The 20,532-nt window shown below is 37.3% G+C and overlaps 2 protein-coding genes, 1 long non-coding RNA gene and 1 pseudogene across 6 annotated transcripts; 3 read left to right on the forward strand and 1 right to left on the reverse strand.

The window, feature by feature from the left end:
* Window positions 1-651: 651 nt before the first annotated feature.
* LOC103327675 (putative phospholipid-transporting ATPase 4) lies at window positions 652-7,588 on the forward strand. 2 transcript variants are annotated; one of them, XM_008230038.3, is made up of 11 exons: window positions 652-843; window positions 1,483-3,421; window positions 3,521-3,631; window positions 4,074-4,350; window positions 4,440-4,528; window positions 4,665-4,752; window positions 4,853-5,062; window positions 5,211-5,336; window positions 6,130-6,228; window positions 6,413-6,604; window positions 6,693-7,588. In XM_008230038.3, exons 2-11 carry the CDS (start codon window positions 1,605-1,607, stop codon window positions 7,362-7,364), a joined length of 3,681 nt encoding a protein of 1,226 aa, XP_008228260.1. In that variant the 5' UTR covers window positions 652-843; window positions 1,483-1,604; the 3' UTR covers window positions 7,365-7,588. The 2 variants fall into 2 exon arrangements, with proteins under 2 accessions (XP_008228260.1, XP_008228259.1); XM_008230037.3 differs by having other exon boundaries at window positions 660-843; window positions 4,826-5,062.
* Window positions 7,589-9,056: 1,468 nt separating this feature from the next.
* CKL2 (casein kinase 1-like protein 2) lies at window positions 9,057-14,507 on the forward strand. 2 transcript variants are annotated; one of them, XR_001677749.2, is made up of 15 exons: window positions 9,058-9,458; window positions 9,568-9,608; window positions 10,567-10,636; window positions 10,731-10,879; window positions 10,957-11,052; window positions 11,179-11,249; window positions 12,094-12,155; window positions 12,263-12,326; window positions 12,409-12,493; window positions 12,599-12,725; window positions 12,828-12,910; window positions 12,984-13,047; window positions 13,330-13,472; window positions 13,639-14,134; window positions 14,276-14,507. XR_001677749.2 is itself a non-coding variant. In XM_008230036.2 (14 exons), exons 1-14 carry the CDS (start codon window positions 9,383-9,385, stop codon window positions 13,933-13,935), a joined length of 1,428 nt encoding a protein of 475 aa, XP_008228258.1. In that variant the 5' UTR covers window positions 9,057-9,382; the 3' UTR covers window positions 13,936-14,507. The 2 variants fall into 2 exon arrangements, 1 of the variants encoding a protein (XP_008228258.1); XM_008230036.2 differs by having other exon boundaries at window positions 9,057-9,458; window positions 13,639-14,507.
* A 152-nt stretch (window positions 14,508-14,659) lies between these two features.
* On the forward strand, window positions 14,660-19,044 carry LOC103335948 (uncharacterized; annotated as a pseudogene). The gene is made up of 4 exons (XR_016126337.1): window positions 14,660-15,153; window positions 17,124-18,427; window positions 18,506-18,568; window positions 18,648-19,044. The product of XR_016126337.1 is annotated as an uncharacterized LOC103335948 (transcript).
* A 606-nt stretch (window positions 19,045-19,650) lies between these two features.
* On the reverse strand, window positions 19,651-20,531 carry LOC148917948 (uncharacterized). Its single transcript, XR_016126259.1, has 2 exons — window positions 20,219-20,531; window positions 19,651-20,074 (listed from the first exon to the last, which is right to left on the reverse strand). It is a non-coding gene; the product is annotated as an uncharacterized LOC148917948 (long non-coding RNA).
* Between the last annotated feature and the right edge of the window lies 1 nt (window position 20,532).

The following is a 20,532-nucleotide window of genomic DNA, read 5'->3' on the forward strand; positions in this document are numbered from 1 at the left end:
TTTTAAAAATTAATATTTTATATTTTATTATTTTATTATTTTAAATTTGTTTTAAAATTAAAAAAAATAATGGGTAGTTGTGTTTCATAAAAATAGGATATATTATCTGATTTGTCTTTTAATTTTAATTTTTTAATAAGAAAAGTGTGAATTTACCATATTATTCTCATTTAATTAATAATTTCAATTCTTAATGTTTGCATTAACCAAAGATATTTTATGGTATTTTAAATATTTTATTATTTTCTGTCTTTTACTTTATATGTACAGATAAATAAATAAATAAATAATTTTTAAAGAGAAAAACCATGACTCGCCATGTAGGACAATGTGGGTCCTACACTCTGCTACTGTTGCAGAGGGAGGGCGTTTTTTTGAAAACCTTAAAAAAGGAGAGCAAAAGACCGACCGGTTCTCATTTGGTGGCTGCCCAAACAAAGACCAAGAAAAAAAAACTTGGCCAGGTCATCCCTACACCTGCTCTAAACAATCAATCACAGAAATTTCTTTATTAAAACCATTTTTGAAAAAAAAAAAACTGAAAATTTTGTATAAAGGGAAATATGTATAAATATATATATAAAAATATATAAATATAGGAAAAGGAGGGCCCGGAAATTCCTGCCATTGGTTTGGACTTCACGACGGGCAGAGAGAGAGAAAGCGGAAGCTCATTCTTTCTTTTCTTTTTTTTTCTTTCTTTCTGTTCTCTCTCTCTCTCTCTCTCTCTCTCTAGACTTTGTCTTCCTCCTTGATCTGCAGCTCAAAGTTCGCTCCTTCCCTTTCTGCTAAATGGGTTCTTCTTAATTTGTCTTGAAGATGGACCAAGGCCCCTGATGGCAGGTACCCATTTTGTTTTTGTGTCTGTTTTTTTATTTTTTAAATTTGTGTTTTTTGGGGAAAAGATTTATTTTTTTCTTCTGGGTTGATTTGTTTTTTCTTCTTCATATTTTTGGATGCGTTGCCTTCTTCTGAGGATTTTAAGGTTTTGGTACGAGGAATCTGTACTTTTATTAATGATTGTTTCACGGTTTGAGCTGGACATTGTCAGATTCTAAGCTACAACATTTGTTTTCATTGGGCTTTCTGTACGTTTTAATTTTTTTAATCATCTTTTTATACACAATTTTCTGTGTAAATTTTAATGTTTGGAAAGGAAATGAAAATTGTTATGATTCATTTTGTGTGTGAATTGCTCTGTTAGGGCCTTTTTGATTTTTGGTAGCTGTACTTGCAAGTTTGTTCTCTGTTTGACCAAAAGATTTTGCTTTAATTCCTTAAATCTGAAGGCGTAGAAAAGCTAGAAATCTTAGTGTGCAAGGCATTTCAATCTAGCTTTGAATAGGAGCTCTTTTAAGAAAGGAATTTAGTGTTTTTAAACATTAATGTATGATGTTTGATTAATTGTATGAATATTTTGTGCTGGAAAGTGTGAATTTTATGTGCAGAGATTTAATTTTTATGTGGGTTTATGTATGTTAGGCATTTTAAAGGAGAAATTGGAGACAAGGGTACCATTAATCCTACGGCGAGGAAAAAGATTTGAGTCCTTTCTTTAATGAGTATGTGCCAATTATAATTGGATTTGGCTGGGATTGATAGAAATGGCAGGAGGAAAGATAAGGGCAAAGCTCCGGCAGAGCCAGCTTTACACATTCTGCCAAAAGCCAAAAGCCAGTGAGACAGAGGCGTCTCGCCCAATCCAAGGAGCCGGGTTCTCAAGAACTGTATATTGTAACCAACCTCTTCTCCATCAGAAGAAGCCTTATAAATACCGTTCAAATTTCATATCAACCACCAAGTATAACCCTATCACGTTCTTGCCGAAGGCACTGTTTGAGCAGTTCAGACGGGTTGCCAATGTGTATTTTCTTTTGGCTGCCATTCTTTCCCTCACCCCTGTCTCACCATTCTCTCCTGTGAGCATGATTGCTCCTCTGGTATTTGTTGTTGGTCTCAGTATGGCAAAGGAAGCACTGGAAGATTGGAATAGGTTCTTGCAGGATATGAAGGTTAATCTCCGAAAAGTGATCGTTCATAAAGGAGATGGTGTTTTTGGTTTTAGGCCATGGCATAAAATTCAGGTTGGAGACATCTTGAAAGTGGAAAAGGATCAATTCTTTCCTGCAGATTTGCTTCTTTTGTCATCAAGTTATGAAGACGGGATTTGCTATGTTGAGACTATGAACTTAGATGGTGAGACGAATTTGAAGGTAAAGAGATGTTTGGAAGTAACCTCACCTTTGGAGGATGATGGCACTTTCAAGGATTTCACTGCAACAATTCAATGTGAAGATCCAAACCCCAATCTGTACTCCTTTGTGGGTAATCTTGAATATGATCGGCAGGTTTATCCTCTCGAACCTGGTCAAATACTCCTCAGAGATTCGAAGCTCAGGAATACACCTTACGTGTATGGGGTGGTGATTTTCACAGGCCATGATAGCAAAGTTATGCAGAATTCAACAAAATCCCCTTCAAAAAGGAGTGGTATAGAAAGGAAAATGGATAATATTATCTATATCCTTTTCACCCTCCTTGTAGGGATCTCATTGATCAGCTCAATAGGCTTTGCTGTGAAGACAAAATTCAGTATGCCAGACTCGTGGTACATGCGCCCTGATCAAACAACAGATATGTACAGCCCAGAAAAGCCTGCCTTGTCGGGCCTTATCCATCTGGTTACTGCTCTCATCCTTTATGGATATCTAATACCCATCTCTCTGTATGTTTCGATTGAGGTTGTGAAGGTTTTGCAAGCAACCTTCATTAACCAAGACATACACATGTATGATGAAGAGACTGGGAATCCTGCTCAAGCACGGACATCAAATTTGAATGAGGAGTTAGGCCAGGTAGACACCATCCTCTCTGATAAAACTGGCACGTTAACCTGCAACCAAATGGACTTTCTCAAGTGTTCCATTGGTGGTACTGCATATGGTGTCCGTTCTAGTGAAGTTGAACTTGCGGCAGCAAAACAGATGGCTTTTGACCTTGAGGACAATGAAGATGATCTTTCTAATTTTCCCATGCGAAAACATAATCCACGTGTATCATGGGGGAATGGAGTAGGATCAGAAATTGAGCTGGAGACTGTTGTTACTTCCAAAGATGATAAGGATCGGAAACCTACGATAAAGGGGTTTAGCTTTGAGGACAGCCGGCTTATGAATGGAAATTGGTTGAACGAGCCCAGCCCTGATGTGATTTCATTATTTTTACGAATATTAGCAGTTTGCCACACTGCAATTCCTGAGCTAAATGAAGGGACTGGCAGTTATACGTATGAAGCAGAGTCACCTGATGAAGCGGCCTTTCTTGTTGCAGCAAGAGAGTTAGGTTTTGAGTTTTGTAAAAGAAATCAATCAAGTGTGTTTGTCCATGAGAAGTTTCCTTATTCAGGACAACCAGTGGACAGGTGAGCGTATGAATGATTTATGTTATTCAGGACAACCAGTTAAACTTTCTATTGAGTTCCTTCTGTCTTAACATTTCTGTTCTCTTGGGAAACTTACAGGGAGTACAAAGTCTTAAATCTATTGGAGTTCACTAGCAAAAGGAAGCGTATGTCTGTTATTGTGCGAGATGAAGATGGACAGATTTTTCTTTTTTGCAAAGGTGCTGACAGGTTAGGCTCCCAACTATTGTTTAATTATTTCGGGGAATTGCATTATGTACTGCGACTACTGTCTTCAGTCAGCTTTCATAAGTTGTTCAGTGTTAATTTTTTATCCAATGAAGGATTATGTAGCGTCTTCAGTTAGCTTTCGTTTGTTGTTAAGTGTTAAATGTTTATTTGGGGTTTCATTCAGGCTAAATATCTACTTTTAAGTGTACTGTTTGATGCTGATGCTTTAAGCAGTTGGAGGCTTTAAAGCTATAAACTGAAGTATCGAGCTGTAACAAACAGTTGTTCAATAAATTTATCTCATCTCTCTCTCTCTCTCTCCCCCCCCCCCCCCTTCCCAAGAAAAGAAAAAGAGAAGGCACGAGAAAGAAAGGGAGAGGAAAACAGGGATTTATTTCTTTTAATTTTTCCCATGAATCATTCCTTTACTTGGCTTATGCAGCATCATTTTTGATCGACTTTCCAAGAATGGAAGAATGTATGAGGAAGCTACTACGAAGCATTTGAATGAATATGGAGAAGCTGGGTTGCGTACATTGGCACTTTCTTATAGAAGGCTTGAGGAGGCCGAGTACTCCGCTTGGAGCAATGAGTTTCAGAAAGCAAAAACATCTATTGGGGCTGATAGAGATGGAATGCTTGAGCGAGTAGCAGATAAGATGGAAAGAGATTTGATCCTTGTTGGTGCAACAGCTGTGGAGGACAAATTGCAAAAAGGGGTATATAGTGGTTGATTATAGCCGTAATTTGATTTGTTGCCTTTCTGATTTCCTGCAACTTAGCTTCATTTTTTTTTTCTTCTCTTTAGGTGCCCCAATGCATAGACAATCTTGCACAAGCTGGTCTTAAGATATGGGTTTTGACAGGGGATAAGATGGAAACTGCAATCAACATAGGGTTTGTCTCGAACCACTAAAGCAGAAAGCACTGTTATGCTCCGTCTTATGAAACATTGCCTGTTGTATCTGTTGAATATGCTCCTCTAGATGTATGTAATGTTTTTATTTTATTTTTTGGGGTTTTTGCTGTGCAGATTTGCATGTAGTTTGCTCCGACAGGGCATGAAGCAGATCTGTATATCAACAGCGAATTTTGACACGTTGGGACAAGATAGCAAAGAGGTACATATTTCATTGAGAAAAGGAACATGATTTTTTTTTTTCTTTTTCAGGAGATTTATTTATATAATGTTAGACTTTGTGTCTTTTGACTAATGATCAGGCTGTGAAAGATAACATTTTGAATCAAATTACCAATGCCTCACAAATGATCAAGTTGGAGAAAGATCCACATGCAGCATTTGCATTAATTATTGATGGAAAAACTTTAACCTATGCTTTGGAGGATGATATGAAGCATCTATTCTTGGGTTTAGCTGTTGACTGTGCATCAGTCATATGCTGCCGTGTCTCTCCCAAGCAGAAGGCACTGGTAAGTGGATTTTTTGTTGCTATTACTTGATTCCAAATTTTTTTCATTTTTCCATTTTTCCATTTCAATTGTCAAATGAGTGAGATATCCTTATGAATGTGGGTATAGCCGTGCTGTTTCTTCATTTGTTCAGTTGTTTTTACACTAGGTAACAAGGTTAGTCAAACAAGGAACTGGAAAAACCACATTAGCAATTGGTGATGGTGCAAATGATGTTGGAATGATACAAGAAGCTGACATTGGTGTTGGAATCAGTGGGGTTGAAGGTATGCAGGTTGGTATCTTTTCTGACTACTCTTTCTTATAATCTACTATTGTTGCTATGTTTTTTGTTTTGTTTCTTTTATTATCTTCAAAATTCACACACAGAATATCATCTATTTCTTTTATACACTAGCTAGTAGCTGTCAAGCCCTACCAGGCACAGGTAAAGTTTAAACATTTAAAAATGAATAATGCTACTCTTACTACTTTTGTATACCGCATTCCCATACCACCTTTGTGGCAGATGAGGTGGACAGCCACATCAATTAAAATTAATTTAACATTTTCTTTTCTTTTTTGATTTATTGACACTTTTTAATTGATGTGGATGTACACCTCATCTTCCACATTAGGTGGCATGGGAATGTGGTATACAAATGTGGTAAGAGTAGCATTACTCTTTAAAAATAGCTTAAATTACACTGACATCTCTTGAACTTGGCCCGTGTTCCACTTTGGTCTTGGAATTTTAAGATGACTCACCTTGCCCCCTGAACATTTAAGTGTTTTTAAATCTTAACATGACGTACGTCTGTTATATTTTCCATTGAAATTGATGACGTTCACAATTTCCGGGGGCATAATCATCACTCAAAACCCAAATTTCTCTAGTGCCCTCCGAATTTGGTCTGTGTTATATTTTGGTATACATTTGTATGTGAGTGTGCATCATATTTGGATTAATTGTGAGAAGGTTTGTATTAGCTGTCCGAATGGGAAGCAAAGTATCCTGAGCGGAATGTAGAAGCATGAATTTTTTCTTGTTTATGGTGAATCTCACAATACTTGGTAATTACTTGCAGGCTGTGATGGCTAGTGATTTTTCTATTGCCCAGTTTCGGTTTTTGGAGAGACTTTTGGTAGTCCATGGGCATTGGTGCTATAAGAGGATTGCTCAGATGGTAATATCAATAAATGTCCATCTTAGTACTTTACTTTCGTTGATAAGTTTGTTATTTTGCAAGTGCTGTATGTTTGGTCAAAGGCACACGCTTCATACTAGAAACAAATTTGCATGTGTGTGTGCCCATGTCTTTATTTATTTTTAAAGTCATCCACCTATTAATGGGGATATTTTGCATCCAGGTTTGCTATTTCTTCTACAAAAATATTGCATTTGGTCTCACCCTCTTCTACTTTGAGGCATTCACGGGTTTCTCTGGGCAATCAATATATGATGACTGGTACATGTTATCGTTCAATGTGATTCTTACCTCATTGCCTGTCATATCACTTGGAGTCTTTGAACAAGATGTGTCTTCCGAGGTCTGCTTACAGGTTAGTCCTCCAAACAATGCCCTTGTTAACAACTAAACACCTTTTTCTATGGCTCCGTGGTGACATTTAAAAAATTATTTGTTTGCAGTTCCCTGCATTGTATCAGCAAGGACCTAGAAATTTGTTCTTCGACTGGTACAGGATACTGGGGTGGATGGGCAATGGTGTCTATTGCTCTCTAATCATCTTCTTCCTCAACATTATCATCTTCTATGACCAGGCCTTCCGTTCTAATGGCCAGACTGCTGATATGGCTGCTATGGGTACCACAATGTTTAGTTGCATTGTCTGGGCTGTTAACTGCCAGATTGCTCTCACAATGAGCCACTTTACATGGATTCAGCACCTCTTTGTATGGGGCAGTATTGCAATGTGGTACCTGTTTCTCTTACTTTACGGCATGCTGTCTCCAGTTCACTCCAAGAATGCCTATCAAATTCTAGTTGAAGCTCTTGGTCCTGCACCATTATTTTGGTCAGCCACCCTTTTAGTAACAATTGCTTGTAATCTTCCCTACATTGTCCACTTAGCCTTCCAAAGAAGTTTCAATCCAATGGATCATCATATCATCCAAGAAATCAAATACTACAAGAAAGATGTTGAGGATCAGCGCATGTGGAAGCGGGAGGCGTCTAAAGCAAGACAAGAAACCAAGATTGGGTTTACGGCTAGAGTGGATGCCAAGATCAGACATTTGAGAGGGAGGCTGCAAAAGAAGCATACCCCTGTAAGTACACAAAGTCCGATGTCTCCGTTGTGACCATGTCCATGATTATACAGTTTTGAAAATCTTAATTTTTTAGGGTTTGAGGCCGATTGCAGTTTTACGTTGTGGCCCGTTGTAATTCTTTTCTTGGTATTGTTTTATCCACTTATGTGGGGTTGGTTAAAAGTCCCATTCATTATAGAAGAAAGCCTTGGAGCTGTTATATGTACAATATCTTGTAAGATTTAAAGTGAGTGAAGATAGATATCATTTGTCTATGTTTCTTTGCCCCACCTGTTGTTCTACGTATCTTCTGGAGTTTACAGACAGAACTCTCAAAACCATGTTACTATTTTAAGCTCAAGTTCCTTTCCAGTTCAATCAATCAACCCTGTGCTGCCCCTGGTGCCTTGAGGTTAATCTTTAGAACCCAATGGACCAAGTAAAACAATTGTTTACCAAAACCAAATAATGTATCGTAAAAACGTTGATTCAATACAAGATTTTGTTAGGTGCAGTCGCCCGCTAATCGTCAATGGCTGGGAACCGCTCACTTCCGTGAGGGCGACTAATCCAAGCATTGCTCTAGTAACTTTTGATCCCTTGATGCATTGTTGGACCAATTCAATTCAAAGTCTAATTTAGTAGACTACTTATTGATGCATTTACTAAATCTAAACAACCAGTCTAGTCTACTAATAAAATGAATGTCCATTCTTATCTTACTGTTTAATATGAACTCATTTATACATAAGATTAAACTTTCACATCATCCTGCTACTATTTTATTTCCATATATAACACAATTTCTAATATGGTCTTGGTTATTCAATTCAATATAAGCATATCCAACTATCTTACAAGAACATCACTCTCTGTAGTGAAACCTTGCTTCATGCAATGCAAGTAGGTTCTCTTTGTCCACTAATTAATTTGTTTTATAAAGGACTAGTGAGATAAATTTCAACAAAGAAGAGTGAAAGTTCATTTTAAATCATCATGTCTCTGACTTCATATCAAGGTGGTTGTGTGTGATATAACCATGAAAAGTCTCTCTCCTCCACTGTCATATTTATTAAACATTGTTATAAAATCTTGTTCACCTAACCTATCATCCATGCTATTAAACTAGTTTGATTGTTTTCCAAACATGTTACCCCTAAAAAGAGTACATATAGTTTATTCTCATTCCAATTTTTATTATAATTGTTTTTAGAAAATCCAAAATGCACATCAATAATATCAAATTTAATTATGATAATAACATTTTATATTTGAAAAACCCTTCTTTTTTTTTTTTTTTTTTGTGTGGTTCTCTTCCAACTTGTTGGCTTTGTCTTACGGCACAAACAGAAAAAAGAAAATTTATTTTGTTTGTCGGTTCTCTTATAACTTACTGAATTTATCTTATCATCAAAAGTTATTGTCTTGGATTCGACTAACATCCTATTGGTGAACTCATGCTAGAAGAAAGTACACTCTCTCTTATTTTTGGTTGTGTTATGGTTTTACATTTCCCTCTACAAAAACGTGTTTTTCATTGCAGCTAACAAAAAAACCGTGGGTTTCATTTCATTGAACAAAGAGAAAGGAAGAGAAAAAAAAATATATAGAAAGGGAAGAAATTGACGAAATGCTATACATATGTTTTATTAAAAAACGACGTCGTCGGTACTGCCTACCCGAAAACAGAAACGAAAGAGGGGAGTGTCTATATAAAGGCCGTAGGAAAATCGCGCTTCGAACGCGACATGGTGTGAGACAGTCATAACGCATTCTCTCGTGGTCTTCTCTCATCTCTCCCTCTCACTCTAACCCTAGACTTCTAGAGAGAGAAAGTCCCCTGGCTTTCCACTTTTACCCCTACTCATCCCTTCCATTCCCATCCCTGTCCCCTTCTACTTTCTTCCGCTGCTGATTTATCCATCCAACTCCTCTCCAAGACTCAGGTTTGGTCAAGGGCTTGTACGGTCCCCAATTTTCTCTTGTCTCTCTTTCTTTTAGGGATTTTTTGGTCTTAGGGTTTTCATTTAGGGCTAGGATTTCTCTGTGATCGTTGCGTTGTAGGGGGTATGGAGCCTCGGGTTGGTGGAAGGTTTCGACTTGGGCGGAAGATCGGTAGCGGATCGTTCGGAGAGATCTACTTAGGTTTGTACTGTTACTTTTGGTGTCTTTTACTTTGCTTTTTTTTTTTTTTTTTTAAAGAACAAATTTCTGTCAATTTTCTTTTTTATTCTTTTTGTGCTGTGATTTTCAGGTACCAATATTCAGACAAACGAGGAGGTTGCGATTAAGCTTGTGAGTTGAATTACATGTTATTTTTTCTACGGCATTAGGAAATTGTTGGTTTTTCTTGGATATTTATGCTATGTATGATTATCTTTTCCGTCATTGCTAGTTGATGATCATACTGTATAGTAATAAACTTTATTGGGACGAGTGTTGTATAAGTGGAAATTTGGGCGCATTTTAATCCATAATTGAGACTTTGGTGGCTCTTAAAAGGTGTTTTTCTGGTGTGATCTTAAATAGGGCATTACAAACTAGGGCGTAATGTTCACAGTTGTAACTGAACTCGGTATCCTTTCTGGCCTTTAGATATGGAGCTATCTACCTACCTTCTGCGTTGTGAGTGGTTGAAATTTGGTGATACTGGGAAATTATAATTTGAAAATGCAAAATATGATTTGTATGGTTCAGCTGAGTTTGGGCCATGTCGTTTGACTGTACGGGATGTCCCAAGTGGGGTAATGTGTTTGATGATATGGCGTCAATTCCTGTTAGTTTGGTAGGCTTGAAAAGGGTCCACCTAATATGATGATTTGTGTGTCCTCTTGAGCTAGGACACTCTCTTGAACTTGTATCTGTGTGAAGATGTATACCCACAAGAGAAGTAGATTTTGGAATGTCTACAACTCTTGGTGTTTGCTAGGTTACAGTGCCGAGGCTCTAGTAGATTTTTGAAGATGTATTCCCTATGCATTATTATTTTTCTTTTCTTTAGTAAGTCTTTGTGTGATTGTAATGTTTCTTATTAACACAGACTGCTGTAGTCTGATCCGCTGAACTCTGTTGTGAGGATGGATGCCAGAATTCTGATTGGTTTATTTAATCTTTCTTTGCATGTTTGGATGGGTTTGCTGATTCTTTTATTTTTAATAATATGCATTTCCACAATTTCTGCTTGCTGAATTATGTTGTTGATAATCAATGTTTCAGTTGCTTAAATTTCATTATCCATGCTTCTTTCTCTCAGGAAAATGTCAAGACAAAACATCCACAATTGATGTATGAATCAAAGTTGTACAAAATACTACAGGGAGGAAGTAATGCCTTTACCACTATCCATGTTTCTTTTCAATATTTTGCATGGTCTATTACTTATCTTTCTGAACTGGTCACTGTATACAACTTTGGCAGCTGGAATTCCAAATGTGAGATGGTTTGGCACTGAAGGAGACTACAACGTTCTTGTGATGGATTTACTGGGACCTAGTCTTGAGGATTTATTCAACTTTTGCAGTAGGAAATTGTCTCTGAAGACTGTTCTCATGCTTGCAGATCAAATGGTAGGATTCTTTTCACAGATGCATACTGTTCTAGAATCTTTGCAGGTTGATAATCTTAATATTGGAATTTGTGTCAGATCAATCGAGTGGAGTTTGTCCATTCCAAATCATTTCTTCACCGTGATATCAAACCAGACAACTTCCTAATGGGTTTGGGTCGGCGAGCAAATCAGGTACTTGGACCTTGCAATTAAATTGATTTTTTATTTTGATTTTGAGTTCTGTGCAACTCACTGTAATTTTGGTTTTGATTTTGCATTTTTATCTAAATGCATAAGTTCATCTCTTCTTTCGTGTAGATTTACGTCATTGACTTTGGTCTCGCTAAGAAGTATAGAGACACTTCAACTCATCAGCATATTCCCTATAGGTTCGTTATTTTAAATTCTTCAATATTCGATTTTGTCTTTGATGTATCAAGTATGAATTGGTTAAATAGTCCGCCTTAAATCCAAAATGCTGTCAGTTTTGTTCCTCTTGTCCCTATTTTTAATAGTAAAACGTGTTTCAAAATTTAAGGCCAAATTTTTATGTGGTTGCTCTTGATTGTGTCTGTTTGTTTTAAAATCTTGCTGCAATAGATACCTAGTTCACTGCTGGTTAATTCTCGTTGGTTTCAAGATAGTGGAGGGTTTACTCACATACTAATCTATAACACAAATATTTTTTTTATTTAAATAAAATATGTTAATATCATTTGATTTCGTGTGGTCAAATTATGACCCTGGTCTATAGCAGGTTTCATCAGCCAGGCTGTTAATGATTATAGGAATATGGTGAATCATTTTCAATAATGTTGGTTTTTGACTAATAATACTTGATGTAGTTTTTAACTAATGATACTTTTGGGGAGTTGAGTAATTTTACTATCTATCGGTTTCCTTTGCCTGTTGCTAACCATCAAAACCTGGAGGATTGAGGGCTGGAGGGGTCAGTGTCTAAACCACAAACAAATGATTAAGGAAGAAAACCATCCAATCTTCTTTAAAAGCAATTTAATCTTTATATTGTGATCAAGAGTGTCTTGCTTGGCCTTTTCTTTGGGGTACCGCCCAAGTTCAAGTGTTGGGACTTTCATATGTCTTGCTTAGCCTTTTATCTTAGGTGTTTCCTTGGAAAAAAAATTGACATGCTGTTAATATCTATGAGTGATAATATATATGAAGGGTGCAGTTTTCAAAAATAAAACTAATTTGATACTTGTATAACCGCAGAGAAAATAAGAATTTGACAGGCACTGCAAGATATGCAAGCATGAATACTCACCTTGGCATTGGTAAGCCATCTCTCTCTCTCTCTCCCCCCTTCCTCCCCTCCCCTAACTTTTTCTCTTCCTTGCTCTCCCTTCATGTGATTCTGATCATGTTATTTTGTGTTGCACAGAACAAAGCCGCAGGGATGATTTAGAATCACTTGGATATGTGCTTATGTACTTTCTAAGAGGAAGGTGACTATTGTGCCTGCCAGTGTTGTATATATCTCTTTTTGCATATTCAATTATTTATGACCCTTTTTTTCTTCCTGTTTAGCCTTCCTTGGCAGGGCTTGAAAGCAGGAACGAAAAAGCAGAAGTATGAGAAGATCAGTGAAAAGAAAGTGTCAACTTCTATTGAGGTAAGCTGAAATCTAATGATAATGAATTTTTCGTTTATCTTTTATTTACAATGATATTTATTACAGTATGGAATATTCACTGCTTCTTTCTTAATTCTTTCTTAGGCCTTGTGCCGTGGTTATCCTACAGAGTTTGCATCGTACTTCCATTACTGTAGGTCTCTGCGGTTTGATGATAAACCAGATTATGCGTATCTGAAGAGACTCTTTCGTGACCTTTTTATTCGAGAAGGTTTGAAATTCTTTTTTGATAGGTTACTCGAGGCTGCTCTACTGATGTTATAGTAGTGTCACATTAACCACGTCTACTTATATGGTTTCCTTCTTGCTTCAGGCTTTCAGTTTGATTATGTCTTTGATTGGACCATCTTGAAATATCAGCAGTCACAGATTGCCACACCTCCTGCTCGTGCTCTTGTAAGTGATCTGATAACTTTTTTAGTGTTTTGTTAGCTCAACCATTTAGCTTACATTATTTACTATTAAATAGGGTGCTAGTGCTGGACCGAGCTCTGGCTTGCCTCCAGCTGTTGCAAATGCTGAAAGACAATCTGGTAATTCTGCCACTCTTTTCATTTTCGGCATAATAGGAATCCATTTACATGTCAAAATTCTGTTTAGTGTTTCCCTACTTACTTAGTTCGGTGTCCTGGAAAATGCAGTCACATGTACTTGTTTTGCTGCTAAGAGCTGGTTACTTTATATGGCTATTATAAATCTACTCCCCTATTTTTATCTTTAAGTGTTTCGAGTCATATTCAAGTTCGGTATTCATAAATATCTTTTTCTCTTCATGTAGCCCAAATTTTAATTTTGTTGTATTTAACCTTTTGAAGGTGGTGAGGAAGGTAGACCTACAGGTTGGTCGTTGTCAGATCCCTCTCGTAGGAGAAACTCTGGGCCAATTGTAAATTCTGGAAACTTGTCTAGACAAAAAAGTCCTGCTGCAAATGATCCATCTCTATCTAAAGACGCAATGGTAAAGAATTTATTTTGTATTCTGATTCAAATAAGGTTTTATCCCCTTCGGTTATTTTTTATTGACCAGTTTGACAAGTACAGCATTGTGCAAGTTCATTACTATTTGGTTTTGTTGTAGAGTCTTAGATTAATTTATTTCGTTCATTTTGTTTGGATTCATGCAGTTATCAAGTTCTAATTTCTTGCGGTCAAGTGGATCATCGAGGAGGGCGGCAGTCTCTAGCAGTCGCGATGCAGTGATCGTTGGCAGTGAGTCTGATCTCTCTCGCCCTCAAACCTCAGATTTGAGCCCCGGAACACTAGGTAAAATTTCTAGTGGCCAAAGAAGTTCACCAATTGTACCTTCAGAGAACAATCGTACATCTTCTGGAAGAAATATTTCAAACGTAAAGACCTTAGAGTCCACTCTCAGGGGCATCGAGAGCCTGCACTTCAATAATGATGAGAGAGTACAGTATTAGTAGCAGCCTCTCCCAATTTATCGTCTACTGTAAATTTTTAAAAAACCTATACATTTGTCACGCGCTTGGGGTGGAATTTGGTTTAAGTGTATTATGTTTGAGGAAAGCTGCAACAATTCGGGGCCTGTCTCTCTCTAAGCAGTTTGCAATAAAGACGAGATACAGAAGTGGAAATTGGATGCCCAGAAAACCCACCCAGGTAAAACAAAGGCCTTTGTCAATAGAGTTCGAGTTGGGTTGCCCTGGTTTCACCTTCTTTTAATACCTTTGTTTAACTTCATATCTTATCATGCATGTTTGTGGTTTTCATCAAACATTACAATGTGTGGGTCAAATGCAGATAGACACTGTAAGTACACCAAATGCTTTGATTTTGTGATGCATATTGTCTATGATAATTGTAATCTTTCTTCCTTAGTTTATAAAATAGTTAAAAGAACCTGATTGTCCAAGCCTACAAGTTGAGGTGGGTACTACTTCTGTTGCCGTTATATTTTCAAGCACAATGTTGACATATTTGGTTGCGTGATAGAAATACGTTCAGGGATTTATGGTATAAGATTGTTTGATTATTTTCGTTGTATCCCCTTTCCCTACCTGGATTATAAAAGATTTGAGCCATTCTATCTCTCCTATTTTTAATTTTTAATTTTTTTGGTTTTTTGGGTGAGTTGGGGGAATTGGGGAGAATTTTTGGTTTAGATACTACTTTTTATAAACATTGTGGATTTGTTGATAAATTTACAGATTCCAATTGAGCCTTTGGTAGATGAGAATGGCAAGAATGAAACTTATATACATGAGATTGTCATCGTTTCAAGGATCTCCAAGATCAATCAATTTCAATTTTTGTTTCGTTTTGGTTTTTATTGTTGTGTTTCTGCGAAGTTGCCGTCAGAAAAAGAAACGCGGATGATCTGAGCCTTTATTTTCTGAGGGCCTAGGAACCCCAATACTTGTGGAAGTCATAAATTTGATCCATACTCTCCTCATTGATTGTAACTCCCGTCTTCATTCAGAATTAGAGATCATTAATCATCTGAAAATTTGCGTAATCGGTATACAGCTGGCGGTGGTTTCACCTAATCGGAAATTCATACAAGACTTTTGCAAAAAGTTGCACCTAATTTAAAGGTATTGTGCTGTCCCAGAAAACGATACACGCTTGTGGATAATGTGTGACTGAATCATGGCATTGGCAACGAAATTAAAATTAAGGTAACTAAAACTTCTCTTTTAAAACAACAGAAATATAATTGATAAAAGTCGAAAGATTCGATTACAATTATCACACAAATAACCAATCACTTAAAAATCCAAACAAAGAGTATTATGTAATTAAAACTTTTTTTTTTTTTTTTGGTTCCTGTTTTCTTGACAGGTGCCAAATTGCAACCAAGTCTGCCTGGCGGTACTGGTCTAATTTTTAGTTATAAATAGTTATGGCTTAATTATGTACACGCTTTTAAGTTTTCTCGATTACCACTGGTGAAAACGTCTCAAAGTACCCCAACGTATAAATAACCGTCTCAATTTACCCCATCCACAAATTTTTTGACGGTCCGTTACGAATAGTGGGCCCCACTTCGTTTTAACCTTTAATTCGAATAAGGGTTTCTCGTTTGTAACAAAGGGAAATTGGGTTTAGGGTTCATTGGAGAAGAGGGTTGTTGTCAAAATCTGAGGGTTCCTTCGATTTTGGGAGAAATTGGAGAAGAAATCATTCGTTGGCGTTAGACTTAAAGGCTAGAAGGTGCGAAGATGGTGGTGCTTAGAGAATCTGGAGGTTGTCAACCCATATGTAAGTGGACCCATTGTTACTCGATTTTCTTGATTTTGGCATGTGCATTGAACTGTTGTTAGGATTTTGTTTTTGTTTTTTGTATACTTTTTGACTCTGCTGGTTCTGGTGTGATCATTGTGTGGTCCTTGCATGTTCCTAGTGTGGTGTGTTGCTGGAAATTTTTTGTTCTTTCATATATTTTTTTATTCTGTGCTGGCCCCAATATACCTTATGTGGTCCTTGGGTGTTCCTTGTATTATCCTTTGTGTGGTCCTTCTTTTCTCTTTGTGTGTTTTTTTCCATTTGTTAAGTGAATGTTCCTGTTACGCAGATAAAGATGCTGATGAGGTTGTCACATTTAAGTTTTTCCATGGAGGTAAACTAGTGAAAAATAGAAAGGACAGTCAGTGGTCTTATTTAGGTGGTGAAGTCAGTTGGTTTGATTACTGTGAGGTTGACTATATGTCCATGTTAGAGCTATTTGGAATGGCTAAAGATTTGGGATATGACGATGGGTATGATGTGAGTTTTTATGGTGAAGAGTTTGGAACTAGCAGACTCATTCAAATAATATCTGATAGTACACTTTTAGCTTGTATGAGCATGGTACCTAAAAGCAATAGCAGAGTCGTAGTTTTGTACTTGAAGGTAGTGAGCTTAACTTCAAGCCAAGGGGAATGATAGCAGTGATAAAGAATATTCTTGTTCGAGAATGATGATAGCAGTGATCCGGACTTTGAAGACAGTGACTATGCACAGAGTGATGAAGAGATTGAATTATTGAAGAATGATGATAAGTGGTTTGAAGGTTATGTGGATCATAGTATTTTTGACAATGATCCTAATGCAGAGCAAAATGATGAGTCAGACAATGGAGAAGAGTCACATACACTTACCTGCCCAAATAGTTCACAAAGTGAAGATGATGCAGTGGGTGAAGTAAGAAGGAAGAAGAATAGGATGCCAAAAGGTGAAGATTTCAGACCTGAAATTGATATGGGAAGCCCAAGTTTCAAAATAGGTTAAAGGTTTGCAACTGCCGAGTTGTTTAGAAAAGCTGTGAGGATATACTCCATTAATTGTGGAAAGGAGTTGATTTTTATGCATAATGACCGTAACAAAATAAGAGCAGTATGTGAAGAGGGCTGTCCTTTTGTTATCCATGCTTCAAGTGTTAGTGGTAGCACTTACCTGCAGTGAAAACCTTTAATCCTACACATGTTTGTAGCAAGGGGACTAAAAATATACATGCTACTGCTGGTTGGTTGGTGAAAGATATTCAGGCGTTAAGGCTCAATCCAAATTGGACTGCTTCTTCTTTTGTAGAGCAAGTTCACCAAGACTATGGTTACAGACCATCTAGAGCAACTGTACAGAGAAAGAGCCATGGCAGTTGACATTGTAGAGGGTCTTCTGACAAACAATATGAAGTATTGTAGGAATATTGTCATGAGTTAAGAACCAGGAATGTGGGAAGATTATCATTAAATCTGAAATGGAAGGTGATAGGCCACGGTTTCAAAGAATTTACATCTGTCTTGCAGCCTGCAAGAAGGGGTTTTTAGATGGTTGTAGGCCTGTGGTTTGCTTGGATGGGTGTCATGTCAAAGGGCCTCACCCTGGGCAAGTGCTTTCTGCAATGGGAGTTGATGCAAACAACGGAATGTTTCCACTTGCCTATGCATATGTAGAGATTGAGAGCAATTCAACATGGCTGTGGTTTTTAGAATTATTGAGTGGTGATCTCAATATTACAAATAGCCATGGTTATGTATTTATGACTGACAAACAAAAAGGGTTAATAGATGCTGTGGATGCTCTATTCCCTCAGCAGAGCATAGACATTGTTTGAAACATCTATATAGGAATTTCTATTTGGAACATAGAGGTCTTGCCTTGAAACATCAAATGGAAGCAATTGCTAGAGCCACAATACCATGGTTTCATGCAGAGATGACAAATATGTTGCAGTTGTCTAAACCTGCACATGATTGGCTCATGGAGAAAGATCCTAGGCATTGGAGTAGGGCATATTTCAAGAGTGATTCCAAGTGTGACATGCTTATGAACAATCTATGTGAGGCATTCAACCGTAGCATAATGGATGCCCGAGACAAGCCTATTCTGACTATGCTAGAAAGAATTCGGTTGTATATAATGTTGTTGATGGCGGGAAGAAGGGTTCTCTGTGAGAAATGACATGGACAAGTTGGGCCAAGAATTAGAAAGATATTAGAGAAAAACAAAGCAAAAGCTCAGTGGTGCATTCCTAAGGCTGCTGGACAGAATCAGTTTGAAGTAATGCACCATAGTGGCCGCACCTTTGCTGTTGATTTGAATGGCCACTCTTGTTCATGCCATGCTTGGGATTTGAATGGAATACCATGTTTGCATGCATGTGCTGCAATAAGTTGGTTTCATGGGAATCCAGAGGACTTTTGTGATGCAGTGTACAAGAAAGAGGCTTATTTGAGAGCCTATCAACCAATGATTATGCCTATGACTAGCCAAGATCAGTGGATGAAGGTTAATTTACCTCCATTACTCCCTCCGAAATACCACAAGCAGCCTGGTAGGCCTAAGAAGACAAGAAAACAAGCTGTTGAAGAACCTAAACTTCCTTCTAATCCATATAAGCTTCCTAGGTATGACATCCCTTTAAAGTGTGCCAATTGCGGTGGAGAAGGGCATAATCGAAGTAGTTGTAAGGTATGTGGTTTTTAGAATTATTGCTTTACATTTAAATGTATTTGATTTGGTTTCTGACTTGATGACTTTGGTTATTAGGAACCTAGAAATCCCAACATAAAGCCTACTAGGAAGAGGAACATTGCCAAGGACAAACTTGCAGTAAGTGCCACAGTTTCAACTATGTTTTCACTCATCAAAATTTTATATCATGGAAACTTCTAATTATTATTTGTTTTAGGTAAGAAGGAGAGATGGTGGAGACCAAAGTGGCGGACAACAGAGTATGCAATTAAGGCAAAGGAAACACTCAAGCACTTCCCAAGGGCCTTCTCAATCCCAGGCATCTCAAGTAGCTGCTGCTTCTCTATCCCAACCATCTGAAGCAGCTAATGCTTTTCAATCCCAGCCATCTCAAACACCTGAACCTGCCAAATTATCTCGAGTACAACAACGTCGGAAGAGGATGAAAGATCAACAGATGAGCCATTTTGTCAAAGATCCTTTTTTTCATCCTTGAATGTTGTGGAAGACTTTAATGGTTGTTGGTTGTTATGTTTGGAACCTGTTATGGTTGGACCTGTTTTGGAACCTAAGTATTTGATGTATGTTATGGTTTGAATATTTGATGTATGTTATGGTTGGACTTGTTTTGGAACCTGAATATTTAATGTATGTTATGGTTGGAACCAATTTTGGAACCTATTTTGGTTTGTGCATATTTCCTAAGGTTGTTATGGTTGGAATCTGTTTTGGAACCTGTTTTGGTTTGTGCATATTTCCTAAGGTTGTTATGGTTGGAATCTGTTTTGGAACCTGTTTTGGTTTGTGCATATATTCATAAGACTATTATGGTTGGAACTGTTTTGGTTTGTGTTCTGCTTTGGAACCTGTTCTGTTTTGGTTTGTGCTTATAATGACAGGTGCTTTTGCTAGTTTTGGGCTTTGCCTCTTGCTTTCCAGATTCCAGTAAACTTTGGCATGTTACCAAAAGCTACATATCCACCATAAACTTTGGCAAAGAAGGCAGGTCCTGCTTTTTTAGGGAAAACTGAATTTTGGTTATCTTCTTCTACATTCATCAAGAAATTACCATTCAATTTACCATTCATATCACATATCAAACTTAACTAGCATTACATTACTTAACTAACTAGCATTACATTCATGTCACCATTTGTAACCTCTAAACAGCTTACCATTCATGTCACCATTTGTAACCCCTAAACAAATTACATATCCAGTAAACTTAACTAGCATTACATTACATTACACCAAATGACATTACATTACACTGCCAAAGTGTCTTACATTAGATTAGCATTTGTTCTCAAATTAAATTTGCCCATTAAACTACTGCCAAAGTGCTTAACTACTGCCAAAATGCTTAACTACTGCCAAAATGCCTTACATTACATTAACATCAGGTATCAAATTACAATGCCCAATGAACTACTACCAAAGTGTCTAATTCATCTTCATGGCAAACACCACCAACCACGAAAGCAACATAGCAGCCCACAATATTTTTGACTTTGCTCGAATATTTGTATTTTCCTTCTCCACCCTATCAATCTTCCTCAGCAAACCAAGTATCAACGATTTTGAACGCTCACACATTTCTGCATCAAACCACTGAAAAAACCTACATCATTTTTCTCCCATTCCCTGTATCAACCAAGAACAATGACTGAAAATTTGGGTGGTAAAATGACTGAAAATTTCATCAATCACACAATTTCATCACTAACAACTCTATCAATTTGTGATGCCCAAAATAATGACTGAAAATTTTATCTTAAACATGCTTACCTTTGACTTTGGGCAGACTAGAAATCTTCGCCCTGGGTTTGAACTGGTCCAAGAAGTCTGCATCCGTGCTAACTTCCCACAATGACACCATTGGCTATGCCCTCCTTCTCCTTGCTTCTCTCCTGTTTCCATCATCCCAAATCTTCTACTCCACAATCTTCCAATTTCAAACTCCACCTCAGAGTTTTACAAAGAATGATTTCTTCTCCAATTTCTCCCAAAATCGAAGGAACCCTCAGATTTTGACAACAACCCTCTTCTCCAATGAACCCTAAACCCAATTTCCCCTTTGTTACAAACTGAGAAACCCTTAT

Source organism: Prunus mume, linkage group LG4, assembly GCF_029339155.1.
Source record: "Prunus mume cultivar Tortuosa linkage group LG4, ASM2933915v1, whole genome shotgun sequence".
Lineage (NCBI taxonomy): Eukaryota > Viridiplantae > Streptophyta > Magnoliopsida > Rosales > Rosaceae > Prunus > Prunus mume.

Bases quoted from the DNA above. Each gene is read 5' to 3' on its own strand.
- LOC103327675 (XM_008230037.3), top strand. From the start codon at position 1,605: ATGGCAGGAGGAAAGATAAGGGCAAAGCTCCGGCAGAGCCAGCTTTAC. The intron at 4,753-4,825 runs GTACATATTTCA...ATATAATGTTAG, and splicing joins TGGGACAAGATAGCAAAGAG to ACTTTGTGTCTTTTGACTAA. The intron at 5,337-6,129 runs GTTGGTATCTTT...AATTACTTGCAG, and splicing joins GTGGGGTTGAAGGTATGCAG to GCTGTGATGGCTAGTGATTT.
- CKL2 (XM_008230036.2), top strand. From the start codon at position 9,383: ATGGAGCCTCGGGTTGGTGGAAGGTTTCGACTTGGGCGGAAGATCGGT. The intron at 12,156-12,262 runs GTAAGCCATCTC...TGTGTTGCACAG, and splicing joins GAATACTCACCTTGGCATTG to AACAAAGCCGCAGGGATGAT. The intron at 12,726-12,827 runs GTTTGAAATTCT...TTCTTGCTTCAG, and splicing joins TGACCTTTTTATTCGAGAAG to GCTTTCAGTTTGATTATGTC.